This window comes from Aquarana catesbeiana, linkage group LG01, assembly GCF_042186555.1.
Source record: "Aquarana catesbeiana isolate 2022-GZ linkage group LG01, ASM4218655v1, whole genome shotgun sequence".
NCBI classification, from domain to species: Eukaryota; Metazoa; Chordata; class Amphibia; order Anura; family Ranidae; genus Aquarana; species Aquarana catesbeiana.
The window spans coordinates 363,826,158-363,846,294 of NC_133324.1; the positions used below are offsets into that span (position 1 = coordinate 363,826,158).

The following is a 20,137-nucleotide window of genomic DNA, read 5'->3' on the forward strand; positions in this document are numbered from 1 at the left end:
CAGAAGCCACATTGGGGCAGAGGTTCTGTCAGCTCTGCAGGGGCAGGTTCAGAGGTGGTTGACGCCACGCCAACTTAAGGCAGGAATGGTGGTTTGCGACAATGGCACCAACCTCCTCTCTGCCCTCCGACAGGGACAAATGACCCATGTGCCCTGTTTGGCTCACGTCCTTAACTTGGTGGTGCAGCGGTTCTTGGGCAGGTACCCGGGCTTACAGGATGTCCTGAGACAGGCCAGGAAAGTCTGTGTGCATTTCTGCCGGTCATATAATGCCAGTGCTCGGCTGACGGACCCCCAAAAGGAGTTTAACCTGCCCAAGAACCGCCTAATCTGCGACATGCCCACCAGGTGGAACTCAACGTTGGCCATGCTGCAGCGGCTGCACACGCAGCAGAGGGCCATCAATGAGTACCTGTGCGACTATGGCACCAGGACAGGGTCAGGGGAGCTTGTTTTTTTTTCCCCACGCCAGTGGGCCATGATCAGGGATGCATGCACTGTCCTGTCACCATTTGAGGAGGCCACGAGGATGGTGAGCAGTGACAGTGCATGCATCAGTGACACTGTCCCCCTTGTCCACCTGTTGGAGCACACGCTGCGTGGAATAATGGACAGGGCACTTGAGGCAGAACAGAGGCAGGAAGAGGAGGACTTCCTTAGCTCTCAAGGCCCCCTTTATCCAGACAGTGTTCCTGCGTGCCCGCCGATCACACAGGAAGAGGAGGAGGAGGAGGAGGAGGAGGAAGATTGTGTCAGTATGGAGGTGGAGCCTGGCACTCAGCATCAGCAGCAGTCTTTAAGGGATCAGTCCCAAGAAACACATGGACTTGTACGTGGCTGGGAGGAGGTGGCTGCGGACCATGTCGTCCTTAGTGACCCAGAGGACTCCGGACCGAATGCCTCAGCAAACCTACGCTGCATGGCCTCCCTGATCCTGCAAAGCCTGCGTAAGGATCCTCGTATTCGTGGTATCAAGGAGAAGGACCAATACTGGCTAGCAACCCTCCTTGATCCACGTTACAAGGGTAAGGTTGCGGACCTTATCTTGCCATCGCAGAGGGAGCAGAGGATGAAACATCTTTGGGAGGCCTTGCAGAAAGGTCTGTGCAACGCGTTCCCAGAGACTGGGAGGTTACAAACTCCTGTTTCTGGACAACGTGTTGCTGAGGCTTCGGTCAGTCAAAGAAGGAGCGGTGGAGAAGGTGGCCGTCTGACCGATGCGTTCAGACAATTTTGTGGTCCGCAGCCCCAAGGTATGATCGGTTCCAGCAACCATCGCCAGCGTCTGTTTTACATGGTGCAGGAATACCTAGGGGCAAGATCAGACTTGGACACCTTTCCCACCGAAAATCCTCTGGGTTACTGGGTCTTGAGGATGGATCACTGGCCAGAGCTTGCAATTGAGCTACTGGCCTGTCCTGCATCCAGCGTTCTTTCGGAACGCACATTCAGTGCTGCTGGAGGCGTGGTAACCGATCACAGGGTGCGTCTGTCCACTGACTCGGTCGATCGACTGACCTTCATAAAAATGAATCAGTCTTGGATCACCACCAGCTACCAAGCACCTGATGCTGATGTAACCGAATAATTTTTTTTGAAATCTCAGATCCCTTCAAAGACTGCCTATGCTGATGCTGAGTGACTATCCCTGAGTAATTATCCTCTTCCTCCTCAATCATCACGCTGATAGCTTGTAAGAACATTTTTGGTTCTGGGCGCCACCACCAGTGCCTAAGGCACAATTTTTCAGCCCCTGTTTAACAGGGGCGTGTAATTACAATTTTTGATGTAATACTTTGCAGCAGGGCTCGTTCCTGCATTCCAACTAGAGTGTCTGTGAGGGGTTGCAGTGTTGTGGCACCAGCACCAGTGCCTAAGGCCCATTTTTTCTGCCCCTGTTTAACAGGGGCGTGTAATTACAATTTTTGATGCAATACTTTGCAGCAGGGCTCGTTCCTGCGTTCCAACTAGAGTGTCTGTGAGGGGTTGCAGTGTTGTGGCACCAGCACCAGTGCCTAAGGCCCATTTTTTCTGCCCCTGTTTAACAGGGGCGTGTAATTACAATTTTTGATGCAATACTTTGCAGCAGGGCTCGTTCCTGCGTTCCAACTAGAGTGTCTGTGAGGGGTTGCAGTGTTGTGGCACCAGCACCAGTGCCTAAGGCCCAATTTTTCAGCCCTTGTTTAACAGGGGCATGTAATTACAATTTTTGATGCAATACTTTGCAGCAGGGCTCGTACCTGCGTTCCAACTAGAGTGTCTGTGAGGGGTTGCAGTGTTGTGGCACCAGCACCAGTGCCTAAGGCCTAATTTTTCAGCTCCTGTTCAACAGGGGCATGTAATTACAATTCTTGATCTAATATTTCACAGCAGGGCCCTGTGAGGGCTTACAGTGTTGTGGCCACAGCAACACCTAAGGCCCAAATTTCTGCTGAGTATATAGGGCAGGACCCTACTTTCAAACAACTAACTTACAAACGACTCCTACTTGCAAACGGAAGGAGACAACAGGAAGTGAGATGAAATCTACCCCTAGGAAGGGAAATTCTCTCCTGTAAGAGTTAATATGGGAAAAACATTTCTCCTTTCCACTGATGCTTTCCAATCCATTGGGACAAAAAGTGAGGTGAAATCTTCTGAAGAGGAGGAAAGACAGCAAAACAAATGTCACAGGGGTGATAACCCTTCCCTATGTTTTCCGAAAAGCTTAAAAAAGATTTTTTGGCTGGAGCTAAACACGTTAAAAATGTACCCGTTCAAAATTACAAAGAGATTCTACTTAACAACAAACCTACAGTCCCTGTCTTGTTTGCACCGCCTGTATACTGCTGTTCAGAGTATATAGGGCCTGGTGGCCCCACACCTTTTCTTATTTTAATTTGGGTGTGGGGTTCCCCTTAATATCCATACAAGACCCAAAGGGCCTGGTAATGGACTGGGGGGTACCCATGCCGTTTGTCTCACTGATTTTCATCCATATTGCCAGGACCCGACATTACATTAAACCTGCAAGCAGTTTTAAATGAGATTTTTTCCTTTAAAAATGACATTTGGTGTAGGGACTGTTCTAAACACGGGAAACACGCGTCACTTTACAGGCATACTATAGACACCCCTCAGGTACGATATTTAAAGGAATATTTCACTTTTTTTTTTTTTACTTTAAGCATCATTAAAATCACTGCTCCTGAAAAAACGGCCGTTTTTAAAAGTTTTTTTTGCATTGATACATGTCCCCTAGGGTAGGACCCGGGTCCCCAAACCCTTTTTAGGACAATACCATGCAAATTAGTTTTTAAAATGAGCACTTTTGATTTCGAACGTTCGAGTCCCATAGACGTCAATGGGGTTCTAACGTTCGTGCGAACTTTCGGTCCGTTCGCAGGTTCTGGTGCGAACCGAACCGGGGGGTGTTCGGCTTATCCCTAGTCCGCAACTCACTTTTGTTAGTTATGCCCATGAGGAGGGATAGGCCCAGAAAGGTCTTAAATTCAGAGACCGTTATAGGTCTCCAATCTCTGGCAAAGGTCAACTGGGCAATGAATTGACCAGCATACAAATTGCTTTGGTCCGCAATAGATCTATAGAGATCTTCCATGAAAAACAGCGAATAAAAATCAAGTGATGTAAAATCAACTGTTTATACCTGAATTCCGGGTTGGCCAGTGCGTGGGGGAAGTACGGGTGCGGCAGAAATGGTGGGCTCCCAATTAGGATTCGCAAATGCAGCAGGAAGGGCACTATGGGCTCGACTGGCCTGTGTTTGTGTTCTTGGTGGCTGCGGGACACTACTTGGGCTAGCCACCGCACCAGCTTGAACTGCACTTATGGCACTCGCCACGTCACCACGTGATACTGCAGTGCTGGATTTACGACCAGGGTGTACTAGGCCACTGGTGCTTGCCAGTTCACCAGAAGGATGAGCGGCACTAGTACTGGCTTTCTGCTCCATACAAGAGCCTTGCGCTTCTTGCACCTCAACAACAGAAGAGGAACAGGGTCGGGTATGCCTGACCTTAGCAGGGACCACTACTCTGTCGTCAGAGCTATCTGTCAAGGTGCCGCTGCTGTCTATTGGATCGTATTCTGAGCCTGAAACTGACAGATGGGCGACTTCCTCTTCACTCTCATCTGTCATGCTCAGAAACGTGTACGCATCGTCACTAGTGTACCTTCGACTGGACATTGTGGCCTCTAAATTTACTGGTACAACTAGTGAAACTCACAGAAAAAAAGAGCACCTTATTGTCAGCGACTGCTTCAATCTCTACCAAAAAAACTGTTAACGTTCGCAGGGATCAGGCCTGTCCCTGCAAACTCTGCAGTTATGTGTTTGTGTGTGTTTGTTTGTGTTTTGTAAGTGACAGTAATCGATTGATACTGCACTTAGGTTGGGCTGGGCTGGGCGGAGGGGCTAAATGCAGGTGCTAGCAGGCATCTGGGCTGATCCTGCTAACGCTGCGTTTTTGGGAACCCTAAACTACTGGGGACGCTAGTATAGATCTGATCAGATCAAAGATATTGATCTGTTCAGACACTATACTACTAAGGGAGGTGTATGGTGCTTGCATGGGTGTTAGACTTACAGGCAGGGGAAGCGTTTTCATTCGCCAGAACCGATCAGCAAGTCCAGGCCAGAAATCATTGGCCTGGACCTGAAGACCGATCAGTTCTGCAATGAATATGATTGCCGAGTGACGTATGGGTACATGGTTTTGCGCACCCGTGCCACTTTGCCGACGTATATTGGCCTGAGCTGGTCTGCAAGTGGTTAAAATAGGGAAGCTGCCTAACAAAGTATATATTAAGCCAAAACTTTTCTTAGGTTTAGATATAGTGGGGAACCCCTGAAAGATGTGTATTGCTACCCTCACTTCCTATACTGCTGACAAAGTTTAACTTTCACCCTTACCCACCAAAACACTGCTCGAGTTGCAGGAACAATTAGATTTTGCCCTAGCCAAAATAGATAAGCTGGAAACCAAGTTGAGGTGCTACAATTTTTGCATTAGCGGGCTCCCTGAATCAATCAAGGATATCCTCTCTATGGCCCGCACATTCATTGAAGAACACCATTTGGAACAGGGCATTGTAACCACCTTGCTCAGATTGACTACCTAGGGATATTATAGTGAAACCTCATTTCTATGTGGTAAAAGGGGCAGTCATGAAAATGTCCAAATACATATCTTAACTATCTATTCAGGGTCATGCTATACAGACCTTCTCAGACTTCTCTCCACACACCATTAAAAAACATTGGGCCTTAAATCTCTTTTGCTGGCACTTTCTCAAAAAGGCTTTCAATATTGGTAGGCCTTCCTCCTATGCATCAAGTTTCCATTTCAGAATAAGCCGTATGAATTCTCCTCTTTTGCAGAAGGAGAACAGCTGCTTCCTGGCTGGGCATCATATCACAGGGGCCAACTACCTCCCCAACCCGTGGCTGGTCTGGGGCCTCCAAATGACCTCCTGGCAGAGGTGGAAGTCAAGAAGAACATGGGACTCTCCCCCTCCTTGATCCTGGGTCTCATTGTATTGTTTCATAAGTAGGCGGTGTACAGTATGCAATGGAATTTTTGCTACCAATTTTTTTCTTTTTTTTTTTTTCTAATTCACTTTGTAGTAAACTTATTTCTCACTGGATGTTTAGTCGTTGACTTTTTCATATGACTCTGAGGCCTTGATTAAAATTTGAGAGTGCAAAATCTGGTGCAGTTGTGCATGGTAGCCAATCAGCTTCTAATCTCAGCTTGTTCAATTAAGCTTTGGCAAAAAAAAACTGGAAGCTGATTGGTTTCAGTGCAAAGCTGCACCAGATTTTGCACTCCTTAGTAAATCAAAACCTAAATGTTAGTCTTTATGGCTCTCATGGGTTTCCTCAGGGACTATTATTCTTCTTCCTGGTGGTTAATACTCTTTGATGGATTTCCTGCCCTGGAAATTTGCACACCTCTGTTTTACTACGACGTCCTTTACTTCTCCAGCTCCTCCTTAATTATAGATCCACTTTGTTCTTTTTTGCTCTTTTTGTTTTGGACAAGAGCAGAGGAGAGGTGGGCCTTTTTGTGATATTGGTCCTGGGCAGCAAACCCCATCCATAGAAAATTCTGTGGTTGAAATGTGTTATGTTTTTCTTATGCTTCTCTTGTAAGGTGGCTAAAAGGTTGGATGTGGGTAGTATGCTTCCCCATTTGATCCGGAGTGCTTCCTTTTAGGCCACCTTGCCTTAAGTCGGTGTCCTCTGTTAAGCTGGATGCAGTTTATAGTTTAAAGGTAGGCAGGGGTGGGCGGGATTCTTTCTGCTTACCGTTTGATTTGGGTGGGGTTGCTCCTTTTTCCTAATCTCTTATGCTTCTGATTTCTTCTTCTTTTCTTGCTGGACAGGAGCCACCTGCCCTCGGGTATGGGCTGGTAAGTGGCAGTTTACCAGTGGAGTGATCTCACGCTGTGACCCGTACTTATATTGTACAACAAAAATGTTCCTATTTGTCCCTATTGGATCATTTTGGATAAAAGCTGTGTACTAACAATCAGATTAAGGCTAGTCGGCTAGTCCCTTAAGGATGGCGTGCGTTCCGCGTCTCTCTCTGGAGGGCAAAGCCTGGCGTGGGGTGTCAAATTAGGACCAGGAAGTAGCGGTTCCTCCACTCCGACATAGGTTAAGGGAAGACGCCAACCATGGCAAAACCTATGTTGGAGCAGAGGAACCCTTTCACATGCTGATTACACCTAGTGCCAGGCCAGGCACGTTACCATGTGAGTGTAACTGCTATTGCTGCTATTGCTGTTTTTTATTACATTTATTCAAATACTACACTATGAGACTTTTATCCATGTGTCCTGTAGAGTCATTTTTTACCTCCTAGTTCCATCTTGAGCGGCCAGTGGAGAGGAATTGTGCTGTCAGTGGAATCAATCTGGTATTCAAAAAGCGCTTTTTGACCATCCTGTAAAAAGGGGTCAAACATCTCTGGTGAGTGGCCATCCTTGAGCACTTCTGGTGGAAGAACAAGGAGTTTTATCTCAGGGCACTTCACTCTGGTGTTGGGATTTATCATTTATGTGTCACGTTTATTTGTTGGATGATATTATTATATATATTTTTTTCACAGCCATTCGTGGTTTTCACTGAACTTTTATAGCACCTCATCCTTTAGATTTTTTATTCACAAATTTGGTGAATCGTTCACTCTTAAAGGGGCAGCTGTGTTTTGTATTTGTTCTTATTCCCACAGGGTGCCATTATTGGTTTATATTTTTTATTCACTATTTTACCCATAACGGTCCGCTTACCCTACTTTATTGTAAAGAAACATTGGAAATGCCTCCAACAGAGCATTTCAGAGTCATACAAATAGATAATTTTCTACGCTCCATTCGTGCAAATGCGTCGGACCCACTTCAGGTTATGGCTTATGAGAAATGGTACACACAGGACTCAGGTCAGAGAGGGGGAACCTCTCTCATATACAGGGTGCTCCTAGGTGCTCCCATAAATTCTTTATATATGAGTGGGAGAAAGACATTTCAGTAGATTGGGATCTTGCTTTATGGCATCAATGCTTTCTTCCCTCATTTAAAGGTATCAAGAACGTGGCTTTGATGGGAGTTAATCTGAAGTGATGACTACATGGTACTTAGTTCCAACTAGTGATGGGCAGAACACCCCCGGGATCTGTTCTACACCAGAACTCCAGAACAGGTAAAAGTTCTGACCAGAACCCTATTAAAGTCTATGGAACCAGAATTAAAAAAAATCAAAAGTCCCCATTTTGAAGGCCTGTATACAAATTATTGACCATAAAAAGGGTATGGGGGCCAGGCACTGCCCTGGGGGACATGTATCAATGCAAAAAATGTTTAAAAAAATATTGTTTTTAAACAAGCAGTGATTTTATTGATGCCTAAAGTAAAACAATAAAAATGAAAAATTCCTGGCTGCGCGAACCGACATACCTGTATGTCAGTCCGTGCATGAGATACAGTGAGTGCGCGTGCTGCGCTAGTGCGCCCACAGGTCCGGCGGGCTCGATGTCTGATGGCCATCTTCGATTGTGGTACAGAGCAGCAGAGCTGGGAGCTGCCTATGTAAACAAGGCGAATCCCCGTTCTTACAGGGGACAATACTGAGATCTGCTGTTCCTAGTGATCAGGAACAGCGATCTCTGTGTTGTCCCAGTAAGCCCATCCACCACACAGTTAGAAGACACCCAGGGAACACAGTTAACCTCTTGATTGCCACCTAGTGTTAACCCCTTCCCTGTCAGTGTCGTTTATACATTGATCAGTGCATTTAGCACTGATCACTACAATAATGTCACTGGTCCCCAAAATGCGTCATTTGGGGTCAGATTTGTCAGCTGCAATGTTGCAGTCCTGCTAAAAATTGCAGAACGCCACCATTACCAGTAAAAACAATTGAAAACAATTAAAAAAAATTAAAAGTCCATAAATCTATACCATAGTTGGTAGATGCTACAACTTTTGCGCAAGCCAATCAATATACGCTTATTGAGATTTTTTTACCAAGAATACATATTGGCTTAAACTGATGAATACTTTTTTTTTTTATATTTTTTTTTTTGGATATGTATTATAGCAGAAAAAAAAATAATGTTTTATTTTTCAAAATTGTCAGTCTTATTGTTTATAGCACAAAAAATAAAAACTGCAGAGGTGATCAAATACCCCCAAAAGAAAGCTCTATTTGTGGGAAAAAAAGGACAAAACATTTTATTTGGGTACAAGATCACACGACCGCGTAATTGTCAGTTAACTACTTGCCAACCACCCGCCGCAGATGTACGGCTGCGCAAATCGCCGTAACGGTACAGCGAATTTTGCACTAGCTTACGTGGGCGCACGCGTTTCGCCGGCAGCACGCTCCGATTGGCCAGCGGGGGAGCCAATCAGTGGGTCCGGCGGACTCGTCTGCTGGCCGCCCACCATCATTCCCCGCAGAGACAGAATGGGAATCTGCCGAAGTAAACAAAGCAGATTTCCTTTTGTCACGGGATGACACTGGGATCTGTCTTCCTGCTAAGCAGAAAGACGGATCTGTGTGTTTCCCCAGTCGCACAGTCCCCTCTACAGTTAGAAAACACAAACATGGAATACATTTAACCCCTTGCTCACCCCTGATGTTAACCCCTTCCCTGCCAGTGTTATTAGTACAATAACAGAGCATTTTTTTAGCACTGATCACTGTAATAATGTCACTTAGGCCCCCAAAAAAGTGTCAAAAATGTCAGTTAGGTGTCCGATCTGTCTGCCGCAATGTTGCAGTCCCGCTAAAAATTGCTGATCGCCGCCATTATTAGTAAAAAAAAAAAAAAAAAATGACATAAATTTAGTCCCAATTTTGTAGACGCTAAAACTTTTGCGCAAACCAATCAATATAAGCTTATTGGGATTTTTTTACCAAAAATATGTAGGAGAATACATATCAGCCTAAACTGATGAATACATTTTTTTTTATATACTTTTTTGGATATACATTATAGCACAAAGTAAAAATTATTGTTTTTTTTTTCAAAATTGGTGGCCTTTTTCTTGTTTATAGTGCTAAAAATAAAAACCACAGAGGTGATAAAATACCACCAAAAGAAAGCTCTATTTGTGGGAAAAAAAGGATGTCAATTTTGTTTGGGTACAGTGTCATATGACCGCGCAATTGTCAGTTAACATAACGCAGTGCTGTATCTCAAAAAATGGCCTGTCATTAAGGGGATAAATCCTTCCAGGGCTGAAGTGGTAAAGTAACGTAGTCCCATGTCGCGAAAAATGGCCTGGTCATGAAGGGGGGTAAACCTTCCGGAGCTGAAGGGGTTAATGTAGGTATCCCCTCTTGGAAATCTGTTTTGAACCTATTGAGTAAGTATTTTGCTCATGGATTCCTGTCTGATAGTTATAACCCTGTTTACAGAGCAATATTGGAATGTTGTTATTCTGTTTTTTGTTTTTATAGCAATAAAAATGAGTGAAAACAAATGTTCAAACACAATAATGAAGCTTACTTCAGAGAAGGGTTTTCAGTAAGGGCAGACGGAATCTCAACCAAGCTTTCACCACTGACAACCAGCAATTTCAATTTAGTCATATTGTTCAACTCGAATGGCAGATAGGTAATATTATTTTTCTGTAGTAGTAACGTCTCCAGCTCTTCTAATCTGTAAAGAAATAAAGTGAATTACTATAATTCATCTTCTCGTATCCAAATTGCTCAATTCCCTTTAGATCTACCAACAAAACTATGTAGTGCAGAGGTCTGCCCAATTAGATACAAATTATTTGGATAGAGTAGGTCAGTCCTTGTATTACATAGTTTTGGTAAATCTAAAGATCCCTGTACAATGATTTTCAGGTCAGATTGTAATTTCTATGGTCACTCTAAACCGTCCTCTGCCAACGCACACCCCGTTCTACTGTGCAGCACACAGAAGTAAAGGACAAAGGGTGGAACCACAGCATGCTTTCAGGGTCCAAAACAAGTGTGTTTGATGTTGAATATTCTTCAGCTGAGCCACCATGCTCTGGAAGACAATGAAGTTCTGAAGCACTGTCCATTGAAAAAGTGAGGATTAGGCATTTTATATTTCAGGCAGCTTTCTTGCCCTACTGTTGTAGTGACAGTATCCCTTTAAGCAGAATATATAATTTTTGGGGCCATACTGGATTGGTTATAAGGAAGTAACATTTTATTCTATGTCAGTTTTAACTGGTTCCGACCGGCTCACATCCTTTTACGGGGGCAGTATGTCACTCCGGCGCAAAACCCTGTAGGGTATGGGGTTTCCTTTAAGAGCCACCAGAGGGTGCACACGCACCACCAGAAGCACATGCAAGTGCCCGCTGCACAGCGGAGGACCCGCTGTGCGTGGCCAGCAGTCGCAATCACAGCCAACCACGCACGAGAGTCAGCACGGGGATTTGTGTGGATAAACACACAAATCCCTGTTCTGTCAGTGGAGAGGAGACATGTAGTTTGTTCCTACTAAGTAGAAACAATGATATGTCTCCTCCCCTAGTCAGTCCTATCCCCATACAGTTAGAACACACTGAGGGAACACACGTTTAACCCCTTGATCGCCCCCTAGTGTTAACCCCTTCCCTGCCAGTGACATTTATACAGTAATCAGTGCATATTTATAGCACTAATCGCTGTATAAATGTCAATGGTCCCAAAAATCTGTCCTGATCTGTCCGTTGCAATGTCCCAGTACCGCTAAAAATTGCAGATCACCTCCATTACTAGTAAAAAAAAATAAAAATGCCATAAAAATGCCATAAAATGCCATAAATCTTTCCCATAGTTTGTAGATGCTATAACTTTTGCGCAAACCAATCAATATACGCTTATTGCGATTTTTTTTTTTTTTACCAAAAATATGTAGAATACATATCAGCTTAAACTGATAAAGAAATGTGTTTTTTTTTTATATTGGGGGATATTTATTATAGCAAAAAGTAAAAAATATTGTGTTTTTTTCAAAAGTGTTGCTATTTTTTTGTTTATAGCGCAAAAAATAAAAAACGCTGAGGTGATCAAATACCACCAAAAGAAATCTCTATTTGTGGGAAAAAAAGGATGCAAATTTCGTTTTGCATGATCGCGCAATTGGCAGTTAAAGCGATGCAGTGCCAAATTGTAAAAAGTGCTCTGGTCAGGAAGGGGGTAAAATCTTCTGAGGCTGAAGTGGTTAAACACTCATAGAAACTGCAGACCGATTTGGAAAAGTAATGACAATTAATTACAAAATGTATGTATGTGTGTGTGTGTATGTGTATATATATATATATATATATATACACATACTCGTTTCTTCCCCTGGTCAGCACCGTGTAAATCAATTGACTAGAGAACTAGGCAAAAATAGAATGAATTTAGCCAGTGCTTTTACAAAATTAATGTAAATAAGTTGCTCCAAAACGAGCAAGGACTTCTCAGCAAATGTCAAGCCCAGTTGTTTTCCTGACAGCTTGTATGCATATATTAAATAAATAAAAACACGATACAATATTTACTCAGAAAAAATATTTATAAACAATTTGAAACTTTCAGTTCCCCATCTGTGAATTTGGTATGATATTTCACTATATTGCTATTTGTTATAATCTAGTCCACCAAAAATATTACATTGTTGTTACCAACGAACTTAAAAAGAAAAAATACAACAATAGCATTTACCTATCTATGTCTTGTGGGAGATCCTTTAAGATATTACTGCTGATGTCCAACCACTGCAAACTTGACATCCGTAAGACACAAATTGGAACAGAAGAGAATTTGTTTGCTGACACATCAACATAAGTGACCTTTTTCAAATTACTCAGCTGGAAAAGAAACAAAAAAGAATTCATGACAATGGAGATTGCAAACATACCTCAATATCAAGGCAGAAATTATATATATAAAAAACAAACAAAAACAAAAGAAAACAAAAAATAAGTGTAGCGCTAAAAGATTTAAATGTCCAACATAGGGACAATATAGTCCAGCTGATGGTAAAAACATCAAAGTAAAACTTAGAAGGAAGTCCTCTATGTTAGATTCTAGAAAACTAATAGTCCATATAAATAAAGTGACTTCATGTGAAGAATAAATCAATGAATATGTGACATCTGAAGTGAAGACAAAGGAGGCCCACCACCAACCGACAATGAGAAGGCTTACCAGATCTAATGGACCCAAAAAGACATACGCCCAATTGGGTCAAAACAGGCTTGGGTGGTGGGTTGTAGTAGGTAATCCGGAGGGGTAGTGAAGATGGAAATCCAGGAATGAACCGTGGAAAAGTAGAGCTGCACAAATTAATCATCAAGAATCGTTATCGTGATTAATCATCAAGAATCGTTATCGCGATCTTGACTAAAGTGGTTCACAATTCTTTCTGTGCAAAGAATTCTCTCTGCTCTTCTGAAGCCACAGCCCTCAAAAGAAAGGAAGAGAAAAACTGGGTAGTAGTGCCATTATGCATGTACAGAAATAGAGGGGACAATGTAAATTAAAGTGTGTTTAGTATCACATTAACGCATGTTAAAGGGGTTGTAAAGTCCGAATAATAACAGGTCCCCGATCATTGTGCCACAACAGCGCCAGCTCACCAGCACCGAGCTTCCCAGATCCCAGATTAGATCTGGTAAGCCTTCTCATTGTCGGTTGGTGGTGGGCCTCTTTTGTCTTCACTTCAGATGTCACATATTCATTGATTTATTCTTCACATGAAGTCACTTTATTTATATGGACTATTAGTTTTCTAGAATCTAACATAGAGGACTTCCTTCTAAGTTTTACTTTGATGTTTTTACCATCAGCTGGACTATATTGTCCCTATGTTGGACATTTAAATCTTTTAGCGCTACACTTATTTTTTGTTTTCTTTTCATATGCCTATATCCTATTGGTTGTGTTAGCTGCTTATCCGTTTTGTTTTGCTTTTTTGGGCAGCGCAGAATTATTTGTTATAAAAACAAAAACAAAACCCTACACTCATATTTGGGTGAATTGTAATTGTTTTTAAGTTTATATATTTTTTAATCTAAAGCTTTATGTTAAAAAAACGTGCTTCACCACATCCATTCCCATATAATTACATTTTAACTCCCTTGTGTCCAGGCTACCAGACAAGTAGCACAACTCCAAATTATTCAGTACACACACACATAAATTGTGCCTGACAAAAAAATACTGAAAAATGAATAATACAAACTTCTGCTATATAATTAATATGGTTTCCAGTGGTCATTTATTATATACATTTGTTAACAAGTCTTTGTGAGTGCATACTAAATTTGTTTATTTTTTCTTTCTTTTTGTTTGTAGTGAATATTGTTTTGTAGCTTTTTTTTTCATATAAAATGTTTGAGAAACTCTGCCCTGGGCACTGTATTTACTGATTAATATGGGTTTCCTTTTAGACTCATTGGGATTGATTTACTAAGAGCAAATCCACTTTGCACTATAAGTACACTTGTTAGTGCAGGTGCTTTAGATCTGAGGGGAAGATCTGAAATGAGGGGAAGCGCTGCTGATTTTATCATCCAATCATGTATTGAGCAATTATCAAGCAAAAATACTGTTTTTTTTTCTTGCATGTCCCCCTCAAATCTACAGCGACTGCACTTCAAAGTGCACTTGTAGTGCAAAGTGGATTTGCCTTTAGTAAATAAACACCCCTGTACAAAGCCTATGTAAAGAGGCAAGCAGGGAGGGAGATGAGTCAAACTCACTTATTCAGCTCTGTGTGTAAATTTCAGTTTGAGCTAATAATCTCTGTAAACAGAGATTACAGAGACGGAAAACTTGGAAAAAGTAGCATTGAGCTCCATCTGCTGGATGAAAATGGGGGAAAAAAATGCAATAATGTATATTTAGCATAACTAATAAATATATTTATTTTGTAATTGTATTGTCTTTATCATAATAAATAAATACAACATATGCAACATCATTCCATATTCTCTTTACATTTATATGAAATTTAAAGAAATTTTTGTTTATAAATACAATTTTAACCACTTGACCTCCGGAAGATTTACCCCCCTTCATGACCAGGCCATTTTTTGCAAAACGGCACTGCGTTACTTTATCTGACAATTGCAACACTGTACCCAAATACAATTTTTGTCCTTTTTTCCCACAAATAGAGCTTTCTTTTAGTGATATTTGATCACCTCTGCGTTTTTAATTTTTTGCGTTATAAACAAAAAAAGACTGACAATTTTGAAAAAAAAAACGATATTTTTAACTTTCAGCTATAAAAACATACCCAATAAAAAACATGTAAAAAATCTAATTTCTTCATCAATTTAGACCAATAGGTATTCTGCTACATATTTTGGGTAAAAAAAATCCCAATAAGTGTATATTGATTGGTTTGCACAAAAGTTATAGTGTCTTCAAACTATGGGATATTTTTATTAATTTTTAAAAATTCTTTTATTTTACTAATATTGGCGGCAATCAGCAACTTAAGGCTCATAAACACTATAATAAAACTCAGGTGAACATTTTCATCCAAAGAATTTTCATACAATTTACATAAAGTGTGTACACAACTTTTGACAGCCGATTCCATACCGGCCCTGATGCCGTATCATTTTAACCTCTCTCTCCCCCTCCCTCCCCCAGGGAATTTGCCCATACTAAGTGGACTTTCTATCGTAAGCCACTAGTGCACAATTTTTGTGGAAGCTTTTAATGCTGCACCAGGTCAACACTTAGAGGACTTGCTGTGACCTGTAGTTCCACACCATCCAGTCTGCGGTTTGATGTGCTACATCCTCCAAGCCTGAAGCGGACTGACTGCAACTTGTAGTCCCACCTCATCAGCCCAGAGATGTGCCTGAATTCAACTCTATGTTCTTCCATGTGAGTGGATATTGTTTTTATTAATAAATTGTTACTTGATATATATTCAGAGGCGCCCCTCTCCTTGTGAATTTTGTTTAATGTGTACCTTTTTTGTACAATTTTCATACAAGAAAAATCAGAAAAGAAAGACTGCACATGATCAGAAACAATAAACAACAAAAAAAAGCCTTTGTTGTAGGAGAATTTTCGTGAGAATTTTCATACGAATTTTCGTTCATCGGTTCTGATTTGCTGTGAAACATTGAGAAAAAACATTTGACCGATTTTCTTATAGTGTGTACCCCACGTTATAGCTGGACTGCAATATTGCGGTGGACAAATTGGACACCTAGCTGACACTTTTGACACTTTTTGGGGACCAGTGACACTAACAAAGTGATCAGTGCTAAAAAATATGCACTGTCACTGTACTAATGACACTGGCTGGGAAGGGGTTAACATCAGGGGTGATAAAAGGTTTAACTGTGTGCCTAGGTTGTGCTCACTCACTGTGGGAGAGGTGCTTTGACTAGGGGAAGGCAAAGATCCGTGTTCCTGCTTTACAGAAACACAGGCTAACACTAATAATATAAGCTTTGCATGCCTTTCACATTTTACAGTTTTATTTTTTCACCAAACTGTAACTACAATAATTACTGTACCACTTGTCCACCCAAGTACGCTGATAAATGGCATGGTTGACAAGTGCTAAAGCAAGCTCATGGCTGCTGCAGCTACGAGCTTGGTTCAGAATTTAGCTGATGAGTTTTCAGAAAAGCGATTTGGGTAGTTATAAAAGTGCTTGATCACTTTTATGGAATTCTGAAAATGTGTTCCCCCAAGCTGGTGGTGCCTGCGGGGTTCCCGGACTCTCTTGCTCTGGGGAGCTCAGGACCATGGGAAATTGCTCGTACACTGATACTAGGAGGTAATTAGGAAACATGAATTCCCTGGTTCCCACTGTAACTAATAGGAAGCATCGTGTATTACCTCACTTAGGGATCACAACTGTCACTCTTTGGCTATGATGCAGCTGATCAAGGATATTATGTTCTTAATTAGTTGCTTTGGAGGGCATCCAGGGTCCCCTGCTTTATATAATTTTATATATGTAATTTCTAGCAAAAACGCAGATTTTAATGTGTGCAAAAAAAAAAAAAAAATAACTGTCATGTTCAGCAAGTGGTTAAAGAAGTGTAAACTATACACAAAGAATCTGTGCTGCCGTACAAATATTGATAACACCCTAATCCCAACTGCTGAGTTGATATCAAGCTGATATTAAAAATACAGAAATACTAACAACAGCACTAATTATAAATAAATAAATTAAAACACACGAATGGATAAATACATAAAAAGACATTGTGAAAAATGTGTCACCGGCACAAAAATATAAGTCTATGTAAAATATATATATAAATGTGCCTTTAAATAGTGGATCTGCTGCAGTCATATATTCCCCACCAGCAATGTTACAATAAAAAGTGTAACTGCGCTGACCCTAAATGTTATACATATCTTACCACATAATTAAAGCAGTGAATAATAATTATCAGTAATTCATAAACTAAATCATGTGCATTATTAGTGAGCTACAGTGATATAATATAAATAATAATAATAATAATAATAATAATAATACTTTTTCGCTTAATATAAAATATTGGTGAATAAATCAAAATCATGTGTTTAAAAAAGGAGACAGTCCCAGAATTTCTCTTCAAGAACTGGTTATCCAAATTCCACGTGCACAAATCCACATCCGTGATTGAAAAACTTTCACCAATTCGTGGAACACCTTCTAAAATGAACACTCACCATGCGTCTTCAGGAAGCTCCTGAAGATGTATAATTGGATGGGAAACGCGTAGACGCTTCAGGGTAACGCCAACGTCACTTCCTGCTCCAACCCGCACTATACTGAGTCTTGGACTGCATGCCGACCCCAGGAGATGGAACGGCACTTGCTAACCCCAAAAGCATTGCTGGAAAGACTCAGTGCCGGTCTATAGGCACCATACTTGTGAGTGGAAATTTTTTTATATCCATTTTATTGATTGAATAAAGTATAATATGTTGCGCAATGATGGCTATCTGTTTTCTATGAGATCCGCTGCATTTGCAGCACCGCACTGATTTCTAAAAGTAGTTTCTGTACTACTTTTTTGCGATTTTGGGGTGAAATTTCTATTGACAGCTGTGCAGAAACCCGCACAGATGTCTGTGAAATTGGCACCGAAATTGGGACTGACATGCAGGAGTAAAATTGTGCGAGTTCAGCTGAACTTCATTGCTTCGTTGCTGCAGCTCAGTGTGAACCTGAGCTAAGGGTGACAAAGTTAACCCAGTGTGCACTTATGCAGGAACAGAGTTGTCACACTATGATGCATGATGCTACTGAGGAGCATTAAAAGCTAACATGCTGATGAAAAAACACCAACATGTTAAGCTTAAGTTCCAACAGAATCATTCCTACCTTAATGCCCACTTCTCTTATGATTTATAGCGACTGCGCCACTGCGAATAGCCATGCAATTTTAATGTGCATGAACCAACACATGCATAGCGCAGGGACTATAATGCTTAATTTTCCTACCACCTGCACCATCCAAGGGATCTGGAGGTCAGCAGGAGGATTCAGTGAGAGCTGCCAGGGATCAAAGAGTTCAACACTACATTAAGTGTGGGTTTCCCAGTGGATTTTTGTAGATGATTTCTGAGGAATAAAGAAGTGTTCAGCAGTGTACAGTGACAGAAGAGATAAGTGTTATCTTTTATTTATTTATTTTTTTAAGGAAATTTTATTGAAGTTTTAAAGGTTTACAAGGAATACAATCATGTCTTATAACACAATGCCATAACATTGAACCACTGTGACAAGTACAGTGTTAACAGTCAATGATACGTTGTAAGTATATGATATATCAAATCCCTTGGGTCTCACATGGGGATTGATCGATGTTAAACCATCTCAGAGAACCCTCTAGCAATATGGTTCTGTCTGTGTAAGCTCTGGGAGTCTTAGTTTTAGAAATTGTATGGACTGCATTGTGTAGTGAATTCAGCATAAGGTAATTGAACAGTGGGAGGTTGAGGGAAGGGGGGGATGGGTATTAGGAAGGCGGAGGATTGAGGTATGATTAGCAAGAATATCTACGTGTTGCTTTGTGATGTGGAAGAAGAGATGCCATTGGAGGTAGTATCTGTTAGCTTTTCCCTATAGTGTGACCAACATGCCCAAATTTCCCAATATTTTGTTGGCTGATCTCTGGATTGATGTATGAGGCATTCCATTTCAGCTGTCCTGTCAACTCTTTGTATCCATCCTTTAATCTTGGGGGGGGGGGGGGTTTCTCCAGTGTACCGGGATGCATTGGTTGGCAGCGTTTATAAGGTGAAGAACGAGGGATTTTTTGTAGGCTGATCGAGAGATGGACATGTGATGCAGTAGGAATTGAGCGGGAGTAAAGTCAGGTGTGAAAGTGGTAATCTGGCTGATTAAGTGGTGGATTTCTATCTAAAATGGTTGTATGAGTGAGCACTCCCACCAGATTTGAAGTAGTGTGCCGTGAGCTGCATTGCATCTCCAGCATAATGGGGGGACACTGGGGTGGAGCTTGTGAATTTTGTCGGGTGTTCTGTACCATTTTGAAAATATTTTAAATCTGCTTTCTTGTGTAGAGATATTAATTGAGCCTTTGTGTATATGACTGTATATGTGTTCCCACTCTTCTGTGCTTAGGTCCAACTTGAGATCTGTTTCCCACTATTTGACCAGCTTGTCATCTTTGATTTTGTGTGATGAGAATAGGAGCGCATATACAGTCGATATTATGTGTCTTTGAGGTTCTTCGCTGTTGCATATTGATTCAAAAGGTGAGAGATCCCGGTACCAGAGAGCATTTGGTGTAGAGTTTTGTCCCGGATTTGTAAGTATTTGTAGAACGGAATATGATAATTCGGGAATTGAGAAGTCATTGCTTGGTGTGAAAGCAGTTCTTTGTTGTGAAACAGTTGGTGAGCCCTAAGGTGTGGTCTGGGTAGGTTCATCAACATAGGGTCCAAGGCTATGCCCGGTTGGAATTCTGGGTTTTTGTCTAGGGGAGTCAAGGGTCCATAGGTGGGTCTCAATTTTAATTTTGTGCTTGCAGTTCTGAATTGTAGTATTGTTGCATGGATTAAAGGATGAGTTTTAAGTTCTTTAGGGATGTGAGAAGGACTGAGCCAAAGTATGTGTGCCAACGTAATTTGGGAGAATGCATTCTCTAGCTGAATCCAGTCCTTGTCGCGTTCATGTATGTGCCAGTCGACTATTCTGGTCAAGTGGCATGCCCAATGGTATTTCTGGATGTCAGGGAGACTTAGGCCTCCCTGCAATTTAGGAAGCATCAGCCTCTCCCAACTCAATCTGGGTGTTTTGGATGACCATATGAAAGTCCTGCACAATCTTTTGTAAGTTGCAAAGAAGGATGGTGGGAGTTTGATGGGGATAGCCTGAAAAAGATATAGCAGTCTGGGCAATATGTTCATTTTTAAAATAGCTGTCCTGCCAATCCATGAGAAAGGGCCTGTGTGCCATTTGTGTAGATCTCCTTGGATGGTCTGTAGGACAGGTTGAAAATTCGGAGCGTATAAGTCAGTCAGTTTGGTAGGTATTTTAATGCCCAGATATGTAATGGCATGGGGTTCCCAACAGAATGGAAAGTTGTTCTTGCAATGTGTAACCAGTGTGATTGGTAGGGTTATGTTCGGGGCTTTTGATTTGGAAAAAATTATTTG

General features: G+C 41.6%; 1 protein-coding gene across 1 annotated transcript in view; it reads right to left on the minus strand.

Annotated features, from left to right (window-relative positions):
- Positions 1-20,137, minus strand: part of LRRC2 (leucine rich repeat containing 2) — a 462,509-nt gene that overhangs the window by 78,151 nt on the left and 364,221 nt on the right. Inside the window, exons 6-7 of the mRNA XM_073632967.1 lie at positions 12,191-12,336; positions 10,020-10,172 (exon numbers count right to left, since the gene is read on the minus strand). Coding sequence (XP_073489068.1) covers positions 10,020-10,172; positions 12,191-12,336 — 299 coding nt within the window. The remainder of the gene's footprint in view (positions 1-10,019; positions 10,173-12,190; positions 12,337-20,137) is intronic.